Source organism: Pelmatolapia mariae, linkage group LG4 (assembly GCF_036321145.2).
Source record: "Pelmatolapia mariae isolate MD_Pm_ZW linkage group LG4, Pm_UMD_F_2, whole genome shotgun sequence".
Taxonomy (NCBI): domain Eukaryota; kingdom Metazoa; phylum Chordata; class Actinopteri; order Cichliformes; family Cichlidae; genus Pelmatolapia; species Pelmatolapia mariae.
In genome coordinates, this window is record NC_086230.1 from 3,527,339 (window position 1) to 3,538,654 (window position 11,316).

Consider the following 11,316-nt stretch of genomic DNA (forward strand, 5'->3'; position numbering starts at 1 on the left):
AGTCATGTTTAACTGATCATATTTATTACAAATATTAAGCATCAGGTCATCAAATCAGGTTCTCTCCGGTCTCGAGTGGACATCAGCCAGGAGAGAGAAACAGATGGCTCTGTACTCTTAATAAGCTTTCCCCCTAAACAAGCTCATGTACAGTACAGCTCAGCCATCAGAGAGAAAGGACCAAAGTCCACCCAGATGAAACACTGCTTTCCTTCCTGTGGTATAAATTATAAAAACCAACTACGTTTTAATATCACTTCTTTGAAGATTTCTTTCACAGAAATTACGTTAAAAAAAAGAAGAAAAAGGAAACAGCACCATCATAAAAAGACGTTACTGTGATGACTGTACATGAGGCTGGCTTGGGTCCTGCTCATGTGTAAGCTACTACTGAGTGGAGGAGAAACACGGGGAGGCTGGATCTTGCTCTCTTGACTCCTGAAGATGATCTTGCAGCTAGCAGACAGCTCTGCTGTGGTGCGTTCATGGCTCTGGTTTGTATGAGGAGGGTGGATTTGTCCCAGGGGAGGCCTTCTCAGGATCTGTGGACTCTGGCTGTGGTGAGGGGCTTGCTGCTGCTGCTGCTGCTGCTGCTGCCGGCTCTTTCTGCACTAGCTCTGGCTCATCCTGCCCTGCCTGTGGTGGGTGGACCAGGACCCGGTCGATGAGGCCAAAGTCCTGTGCTTCCATGGGACTCATGTAGCGATCCCTTTCCATCACACTCTCTGTAAGTCGGACAGAAATGAGCGTTTTATAGTTTAAACGTTTTAAACTAACTTTCCTCCTCTCCTTAAACACGTGAAAATCAGTTTCTTTGGGATGATGTCTAACACCTCTGTGAATTCCAAATATTAATGTTCATCACACCTGCAAGTCCTACACTCTTCAGAATAAATCATTATGGCCACCCTCGTCTATATATAATATACGGTTGGTTATTTGCATGTCACACATTGCCACGAACTTGAGACATGCACTCCAGGCCTGGATTAGCCTTCTTTGTCTGAAATCCAAATTTTTTGTCGCCAGGAAAATGCAAAGGGGGGAAATCATTGTGCTGCTTTTGCCCTACTTTTAAGTTTGTATTGTGTTGTGGTAATGAGCTGCACAAACATACCAATGGTCTCCAGTGACTGGCCCGTGTGTTTGGCGTAGATGTTGTTGATCTGTCGTTTCAGCTTCAGGATCTCTTCAGCCTGGATAGCAATGTCAGTGGCCTGACCCTGGACACACAGCACACTGAATGTCATTCCCTTCTTTACACCAACTGACCAGTACTCACAGAGAGACTAACTTACTCTGGCCCCTCCTGAAGGCTGGTGAACCATGATGCGGGCATTGGGCAGTGAATGCCTCATGCCTGTCGTTCCTGCTGCCAGGAGCAAGCTGCCCATGCTTGCCGCTTGGCCAACACACCAGGTGGAGATGGGATTCAGAATGTACTGCATGGTGTCATAAATGGCCAGTCCTGCTGTCACCACACCACCTTAAAAAGAGACAGAACGAGAGCTGTCTTTGCATGAATTTACTCATTTACTTAAATACACTGCATTCAACAGAGACGTTAATTATGTCAGGCATAAAATTTCATCTGTGAGATACAGATCACAAAGTATTTGGACTGCGTGATACCAACAACACAAGATCATCTGCTGCTGCTCTTATATGTCCATATTTGGAATATACTGAAGTGGGCGTATTGTGCTTTTCCTCAAGTTTCATCACAATAAAAGCAATTTATGCTCATTTTAAACATGGATAATGTTAAAAAAGAAAAAAAAAAAATCAGGCCACCTTATGTATAGTAATCCCTTTGAGCTCCATTGCCGTGAATGCATGCTGTCAAAGAGAGGGGCTATCCCTAAAAGGAAGCTCTGCCCATCTGCTGTTCAAACTTTTTATTTGGCAGCCAATCAGAAGAAAGGTGGCTTAAAGGGGCGGGGCTAGAACTGCTTCTTTGACTGTTCATGGACAAACTGGCTGCACCAAAGCCCAGTATAAGATAAATCAAGATTACTTTGTATTGTGAATCATGCAAAGCTACTCTAACAGAGTCCAAAAGTAAAACATGGAGCTGACAATGAATATAGCAGGTCCACTTTAACTTCAATGCAACGCTAGTGCAACCATCACACCCACAAACAGTGTTACAGCACTTAATACAAACTGTACCATAAGCATACATGCAATGACCAAAGCTGAAGCATGGCCACAAACACAGACAGGCTTCAGTCACAAACAAAATGACAGCAGCCTGTGAAAGTCCCAGTGAACCAGCTGGTTTTGTTTCAGTTACTACAAATCAAGAAACTGTTACTTTATAAATACTGTGATTAAAAACATCAATATTTTGAATAAGCAATAAAAAATAATAGTTAATTTTAAGTGTTTTAACTGCACTACTTTTTGGCGAAAGAATTGTAATCAAAATACAAATTCTTGTAGGTGCTGAGTGAGCCTTAGCACAATGACACAAATATACGACACAGTATTGATAGTTAGTGTGAGTACTCTCACAGTCAGCAGTGGTTTACTGTAACACTGACGCAGCTCAGCCTTTCTCCATGGGTCAGAAATGAAAAAGTAGTGCTCTAACAAGTTCTTTGAGGTTTCATTTTCATGACGGTGAAATGTTTCATTCCTTCATCCTTCTTTTCATAAAGTTTATCAATAAACCTCACAGCGAAATACTCAGATTGGAATTCTTCGTTTTGATTATGTCATACCAGGACTGTTGATGTACATGTGGATGGGCTTGTTGTTGCTTTCTGACTGTAGGAAGAGCAGCTGGGCAATAACCAGACTGGCTATGGAGTCATCGATCTGAGCAGACGGGGAAGAGAAAGAGCTTGAATATAAATCACTCTGAAAACATGTTTCCAAAAATCTTCAGGAAGACACTTACAGGACCCATTACACAAATGATTCTCTCTCTCAGGAGGCGAGAGTAGATGTCATATGCTCGTTCTCCTCTCCCCTGAAACAAAACAAACAAGAAAACGAAACAAAAGGAGAGGATTTTAAATCAAATGACAAAGCTGTTCTCTGTGGATGACAGGTCTGGACAGCACAGTATCTCAAATACATATAGAAGGTTCACAAATATGCTGCAGCAACACAAATTCATGTTTTTACATCGATATTAGCAGGAATAAAGCCACTTATACAGATGTCTGTCTTTCCTTTGCCAAGCAAACAAAAATTCTCTCATCCTAAATCTTCATGATTCACACCTGTTTAAATTCTTTTTGTGCAACATTTTGCAGGAGAAAAGAAACAATCATGTATTTATATTGTATATACACCTCTATACTGACTGTATATACACTTCTACTAAACACAGAAAGTCCTGCTTCAGCCATTCAAATGATCACACTCACCGTCTGCTCCACGACTATGGGTATGAGTGGAGTCCGGCATAAGGAACTGTGGTGGATGGATCTGCTGTGTTTCAGTGTCAAAGAACCCATACGCAACACCCGCTGAAAGACAGACAAAAAAACCCAAACCAAGATATAGGATCAACAACACTCCCAAAAGTTTAGTAACTGGTCTCCTCAGTTCCCAGACATTTACAGACTGCTGTTGCCACCTAGAGTCAAGCATGGCCCAGTCTTAGCTTTATGAATATTTTTCTTAAAATATTACATTTTCTCAATTTAAATATTTAATGTTTTTTGTGTTCAATGTATAGAAGTATATAAAAAGACGGACCCAATTTTTAAACATTAAATCCAAATGATGATGATAAGCACATACCCAATCTGACAATCTAAGGACAAGGAACCAGTCTGAGATCATGATGAATGCTCACTAGTTAGCAACCCGTCAATCAAATGTAGACACAGAAAGCCTAACCTGCCTAATTGTCCTTTTGACACTAATTGCTATAATAAAGTACCAAGTGAACATCATGTTTTTATCATTAATTAGGAATTAAAACTAAAGCAGAGAGCTTTTAGTCTCCAGGGCCCTGTTGCAAGAACGCTGAGCTTTTCAGAATCGCTGATCAAAGTAAGTTAAGCACATGCATGAGTAGAGAAAGAAAGCTATCATCAGTCATTATCATCAATTATCAAAACCCGATTTCGCTACGGCAATAGGTAAATTTACAGCAGATCTACTGATCTGCTGTAAATTTGCTGATTCAGAGGGATTTTCCCACAACCATGTATAGGGTTTAGTGAGAATGATCCACTGAGCAAACCTGCCAGAGATCAGAGGAGAATGGCTGGACTCCTTTAAGTTAACTGGACAGCTGATAAGAACGTTAACTCAATAAATCACTTTTTATAATCAAGGTATTCAGGACAGCATCTCTGAATGCTCTTCCATGTACTTTGTAGCCTTCAAGGAAAAGGGCTACAACCAGACCACACTAAGTGCCATTCTTGTCAATAGGAAACTGAGACTCTAATTGACACATGCTCACCAAAACTAGATAATAGAAGTTTGGAAAAAACTTTGCCCGGTGTGATGGGTCTTCATTTCTGCTGAGACATTTAGATGGTAGAGTCTGAATATGGTGTAAACAACATAAAAGCATATCTCCATCCTTCTTTGTATCAACTGGTCAAACTGGTATAATGGTGTGGACGATACTTTCCTTGGACATTTTGGCCCCTTTAATACTAACTAAGCATCATTTATAGGGCAGAAATGACCATGTACAGCCTTTTATGATCTGCCCATCTTAATCGCTGCTTCCAGCATGATCTCAGACTGGTTTCTTGAACACGACAATGGATTCACTGCACTCAAATGGCCCCAAGAGTCACTAGATCTCAGTCCAACAGAGCACTTTGGGACGTAACAGAGATTCATATCATGAATGTGCAGCTGTCAAATCTGCAGCAAGTGCATGACACTATGTGTGACTATATGCATCATGTGAATAAAAGCCAACATCTCTAAGGGATGTTTTCAGCACTAGTTTGTTTTTAAGTGACAGACTAAAATTGTTTAAGGAGCAAACATGTTCACAGCTGTCCTCGGACTAAAAAAATCCAGAGAGAATTTGCTCAAAGAATTCTGATCATGAGTTGAAACTTTTTTTCATACGACTATTTTGAACACTCTTTGTACAATCAAATAATAATAACAATAATACAAACTAAAAAAACTAAAGAAGCACCACGTGGGGAGAAAGCCCCACAAACTGCTTTTAAGCTAGTTGTGTTTGCTGATCGGGCTCTCTGTGATCCTCAGTGCTGTTAGCGTACAGAGCTGGCAGCTTTAAAGGTGATGCCATCACACTTATGTCACACAAGCTGTTAGCTAACATCACCAACACGACAGAATAACAACACAAACCACCGAGTACACATATAACCAGTTTGTGATGTGTCGTCTGCGGACAGTCAAGCTTACTGGAAAGGTTTTCAGTACTCACTCGTAACAGCATTTTGAAGGATTTTAGGGTTTAGCTTTCACTCCCCTCCTGTGTGACCCCTCGAGCTCCTCCGGAACTAATTTCAACTTCTTCTTCCTTTGGGTTTATTGGCACTTATCCCACGGGTTTGGAGGCGCTATACCGCCACCTGCTGACCAACGTCATCGTGCTGGCTTTCTTCGTCTGTCAGACCAAACCACGCAATGATGCATTTAACCCGGCTAATGCTGTTTCCTCAAACTTCGTGAGCGCCTAAAAATGAAGAAAAAAAAAGTTCCATTCAGAGGCACTTAGTCCAGCTACAAATCTATATAGTATGAAGAGGAAGCACGTGTTAAATAATAATGGTGAGGATTAGTAAGAGGCAAATTAGTGAAAAATCAGGCACCAGGTATTTAAGAGCCTTAGTTTGAAATTAGTTTAGTTAGATTAATTAATTAGAATAATTTGTGCTTTGTTGTACAGTACTGTACAAAAGTCTTGAGTCATATTTTGCTAGGATAATAGGATAGAGGTAAATGGACTGGTACTTACACAGCACCTTTCTACTCAGTTTTAGCACTCAAAGTGGGTTCTACTGCAAATCTCTTTTAGTACTTTGACACACGCATTCATTCAGTATTTTTTATCTATACATAAGCACTTTTATCTAATATTCCCACACAAATACATTCAAACTCTGATGGATGCATTCAGAACATTGCTACACCCACTCTAGAACCCGAGCCTCAGGTCCAGTGATGTATTGATAATGTGTCAGCTTATATAGAAATACAGTATATAAGGCAAAAACAGAGTTTGCACAATTCTAATGAGCTTGAAAGTCAGTAAATGCTGATTTTCAGTTATTTTTCAATGCATGCTCTCTGTTTAAGCAGTCCAATGTCAATATGACCTGAAGAAGTCACTCGGATGAGTGACAAAATGTTTCTCCCACTCAAAACGCGACATGTGTATAAGCAGACTCAACTTTCTGGGAGTTTTGCAGGCTCATTGAAAGACATGTCTAGCTTTTGTTTTGTTCTCTATGAAGATGATCGTACACTGCTTCAGTAATGTTTATATCGAGGTTCTGAAGAAGCCAGTCCATGACTGAGTGTTGCACTTTGTGTTTACTCTGGGAATGTGTTTGAAATTACTGTCATGTTTAAAAATTAGGCTGTTGCTAATCATATGCTTTCCAAATGGTAATGGATGTTGGCTCATAATCTGATGCCAGTTTTCTGTGACCATAATTCCATCTATTTTGATAAGATCCCCAACACCACTAGCTGAAATTCAGCCCCAAACTATGACATAGCCTCCATTGTGTTTTGCACAGAAGACAATCACTGCTGAACCTCACTGCTGATGGCCCCCGTACAAATACTGGGATGATTTGCACCAAAATTTTCAAATTTGGATTCATTGCTACATAAGACCTGTTGCATGTGACTTTCACTGGAAATCCCCTTGTGAGTGCACAAATACAATTTTTATTGTTTATTGTTAAACTGTGTCCCTGCCTCGCCACTGGGAGATGTACTGAGATAGGGAGCGAAACATCCAACGTTGGTAGCCTCCGGCTGATGACCGTGCAGCTGACCCTTCTGCCGCTGGCAGAGCAAGTGCACAGGCTTAGAGCAGGAGAAACATCACGCCTGTAAAAGAATCTGAGCACTCTTGGAAACCAGTGACCTCTTGAAAAGGACAGGTGACAACTGCTAAAGGCTGGTAGATGACTAGGAAAGGCCATCTGCCAGCAGGAAAGACTGCAACAGAAGTGGGTTTCTATTCACCTTATCCACTCGCTACCTGAAGCCCCATAAAGCACCATTTCTTGACCGTAAATAAGCAGAAAGGAAGTCAACCCATGGAGTCTCCGAAAGTGAACAGGTGCTTCAGCTGTGCAGATATCTGGAGGATGTCACAGAGTAAGCTCCACACCCCCTCTATCCCACCTGCTGGTTGGGTAAGGAAGAAGACTCATCGAATGGTAAGTCTCCAGCACATTCTGTCAGTGTCCCAGGGAAGCTTCAGGTGGCACTATGATCATGTCCTGCCGAAGACACAGAACCAAAGAGCTAAACACAAAGGCTGGGTCACCAAACCAGGACCATGACAGTTTGTTTTTAAAGATGAAACCTTTTCTATACAATTTGTATTACAATTTCTGTGATATGTGTTGTCTTTACTTCCTACATGTGCCTAAAGTCATTTTATTTTTATTTTATTTCACTCTTTTGGTTTTATTTAGTCATGGAAGCAGCAACTTTGTAACACTGTCAGAAAAAGAAAGTTTATTACTGTGTTATAATGGAGTATTTTATCTATATTTTTTAACTGAATGGTCCAAATACTTTTTCAGTCATGAACACGAACAGGATTTTTATTTTGAAAGCTTGGACCGGAAGATGTACTTTCCTACAGCCCAAACTTGGAACATAAGTGCAGTTGTCCACTTGCCCCCTCACTCTGTTACTTGGATTCAATCATGTCGAACAACAGCGCCGCCAACAGCAGTTTAGTCATCGCTCAGAAGGCAGTGAAACAGCTTCGTCTGGAGGCCAGCGTCCGCCGGATAAAGGTAAGCTCACCTCGCTTCACAGCTGAAACCAACACCTCAACACTTTATCACTCCGCTGCCTGCGCGTGACTCCCGCCCTGAAGCACAGCCTAAGCTTAACGTGGCGCCCGACGCAGCTAATTAATCTGTCAATTAGCGTCAAAGTGGGAACATTAAAATTCAAAAGTTATTTCAGTGTTTCAATAAGTGTTCTGTGCGTAAAACTAAACTCTGCTTGCTCTTGTTAAAAGTATATAGCCACTCACTAAAATGAATTATTGAATTATTTATTCCTGCATTCACAAAGGACATCAAATGACCTGATATGCACACCACTGCAATAACCTATATTTTATTCATTCCCATGTTAGCGTGTGGAAAGCCATTCACAGTGTCATTTCTTGGTGTGCAGTGGAAATGGTAGCAAAACAGACTTTTCTGTAGGAGCAAGCACAGTGGCAGCTTTGTTAATTGTGGTGCTGCGTGACTGGACTGATTGTTGGGTGGCTACTTATTTTAGAACAGAAGTCAGACCAGTTTCAAGTGTGTCTGTGTTTGGTGAATTAAAAAAATCACACAACAGTTTCATTCAGCCGACAAGTTCTTGTAATTTGTTACAGTCCGAAAACCAAAACACACACAGAAGAATTTAATTCGTGATGTTAGTTTTGTAAGTTTTGCAACATTTTCTTATGGTTTCTGTGTTAAACTGGGGTATTGTGGACCAAGCACAAGGCTGAGGGGCCCACAGGAAATCCACATGAAACAGGACCTTACACTGTGTCAGAAACAACTTGCAGATGATTTTCAAGCTCATGCAATGGAAACTGGCATCAGTGTTTTTTTACTTTAAATATTTTGATAAGCAAAACAAATGTGGGCAAAATCACAAAGTGTAACATCCAAAATGCATTACACATGCATTTTGCAATCACATGGCACTTGAGGTGCCATGTGATTGGCTGATTAGATATTTACATTAACAAGCAGTTGAACAGGTATGCTTAGTAAAGTGTGCAATACCTATTTATTGGAAAAGGAAATGACAATTCCATGTCTATTGACAGCAATGTACAGTACTGTGCAGAAGTCCTGAGCCACCTCTCACTTATTTATATTTGGCTAGGACTTCACCTTTATATAATGCACAATCAGAGTTTGTAGAATTCAGACAAGCTTGAAAATCAATATTTTATGTGATCACATTTATTCTTCAACACAGTCTGTACTTTTTTTTATTAGTAATCTTCAGGAAAAGTTCTTTGGATGTTTGCTGGTTTTTGTTCCATTCTCTGTCAGGATGATCCCACATAGCTTCAGTGTGTGTGTGTGTTTTATTCAGCGTTGGCAGTGTGTTTGGGCTCATTGATCAGTCGCTTTACAAGTGGTACTACATAATAAATCAAAGTCTGGTTTTTACTTTTCTGTGTCCATAATTCTGTTAGTTTTGATACGATTCTCAACACCATTAGATAAATCCAGCCCCAGACTGTGACACGGCCTCCGCTGTGTTTACTGTGTTATTTGGGATATGCCAACAAAACAAAACAACCAAAACTCCACATCACATACTGTGAATATTTCTGAGGAGTTATTGTAGGACTCTTCTTTTAGTTATAGTACTTCTAACAGTATTAGTTAACACTAACACTTGCTTTCAGGTTTCTCAGGCTGCTGCAGAACTGAAAAACTTCTGTTTGCAAAATGCCCACAAAGACCCGCTCCTCACCGGGGTGCCCTCCAGTGATAATCCTTTCAGGCCTCCCAAGTCATGTGTCCTCCTCTGAGGTATGAGTTTTTATATATATATTTGTGCTCTTTTAATTTTGGAAATGCTAAACAATAAGCTTGTTATTTATTAGAGCACAAGATGTATCCCTCTGAGCTAAATCTACTTGTTCTCTTTGTAGATCTGTAGAGTGCATTCAGGCAGTCTCCTCATTGTTCTAACGTGGATTTCTGTCATGTGCGGCGCCACTGTTGAAGATAACGAAGACCAGAGCCTAGTCAGTGAAGGAGTTGATTAAATGATAATGATTTCAGGTGAAACATTTAGCCAATCTTATTTTAATTATTTGTGTGTTTCTGCATTCTGCATTTCTGTTTTGAAGACCTGTGGAATAACATTTTTAACAGTCATTATCAGTGGATGTGCAATTGTATTTGGCACTATATAAATAAAATACAACTGAATTGAACCGGATGAAAACTCACACAGCTGAAAACAACATGACTAGAAAAATTCCCATGAAAATTACACCTTAAAATACAAACCTAAGCAGATTATTCCCATTTATAGATGTTTCCCAGAATCAAGCAGCAAACTCTAGACTTTAAAAATCAAGAAACAGAAGTTGCTCTAATGACCACTTGGCTCCAAATGTCATTCAGTTTGATTTAAAACAGAAATAAATGTGTTTACTCAGACTGTTCAAACATTTTTTATGTTACTTAACACTACGAGCAGCTAACTGCTAGTGTTAGTAGATAACATGTCACAATCTCATCCAAATATAACTTCTGTTTCTCAGAAAACTAACAAACCCACTGAGCAACATCACAGTGGCTACATTTATCTTTAGTCTATGTCCAGAACAGGTGTAAAACAATCGTTTTAATCTTTATTTCTTTATTTATATATTCATTTTTTGTCAATTCTTTCAAACACTAGATGAAAACATTCAATATAACTCAATTTCTGAACAACTGAGTTTGACGCATGTATTCCCATCATCAGTCAGAAGCTGACTGTCTGTAATCATCTATTTTTACCACTGAAAATGACCATGAGTTAATTCAGATATGAAGGAACTAACTGAGCATAAATGAAGCTCATTGGACACAGAGTGTACTACACAAATGACCAGCCATCAGTTTGTGTCAGAAAGCTCTCTCTAAAATGTATTTGAATTCATATCATAACATGAAGAACAGCAAATGTTTTACGGTGACTTTATTTACAGTGTAATGAAATGTGCCAGATATGGGCCCTTGTGTTTTTTACACCTACTGTTGCTTGCACTGTCATTTAATTGCTACTATGCATGTATCACATTAAATTATTACCCTAACAATCTGTATGTACTTTGTTTTCTTTCCGTCATTTTTGGAAAATACCCATGAATTGGTTAAACTCAACAATGCAACAATTTGTTTTTTAGGGAATTCATCATGTTTAGAAAGCCAAAGCGATAAAGTGATGTTCAAATAAAGTACAAGGCCAGGACTTTGGTCTCGAGCAAAGCCTAAAAAATAAAGTTCTGATGGGTTATTTAATTATGAAACACTGTTACCACTCATATGTTGAAAATATGCACTCACACAAATACATCCAGAAGCTGGTCTGCTAGAAATGATTGTCTGAGTGGTTTTGTGGTGC

At 39.7% G+C, this 11,316-nt stretch overlaps 2 protein-coding genes across 2 annotated transcripts; one reads left to right on the forward strand and one right to left on the reverse strand.

Moving 5' to 3' along the window:
• Positions 1-31: 31 nt before the first annotated feature.
• clpp (caseinolytic mitochondrial matrix peptidase proteolytic subunit) lies at positions 32-5,500 on the reverse strand. The gene is made up of 7 exons (XM_063471159.1): positions 5,393-5,500; positions 3,381-3,482; positions 2,906-2,977; positions 2,727-2,823; positions 1,299-1,486; positions 1,118-1,223; positions 32-725 (listed from the first exon to the last, which is right to left on the reverse strand). The coding sequence occupies exons 1-7, from the start codon at positions 5,402-5,404 to the stop codon at positions 484-486; spliced, it is 819 nt and encodes a 272-aa protein (XP_063327229.1). The 5' UTR covers positions 5,405-5,500; the 3' UTR covers positions 32-483.
• A 2,312-nt stretch (positions 5,501-7,812) lies between these two features.
• si:dkey-204f11.64 (uncharacterized protein LOC100537752 homolog) lies at positions 7,813-11,003 on the forward strand. The gene is made up of 3 exons (XM_063471167.1): positions 7,813-7,958; positions 9,599-9,725; positions 9,848-11,003. The coding sequence occupies exons 1-2, from the start codon at positions 7,866-7,868 to the stop codon at positions 9,722-9,724; spliced, it is 219 nt and encodes a 72-aa protein (XP_063327237.1). The 5' UTR covers positions 7,813-7,865; the 3' UTR covers position 9,725; positions 9,848-11,003.
• Positions 11,004-11,316: the final 313 nt, after the last annotated feature.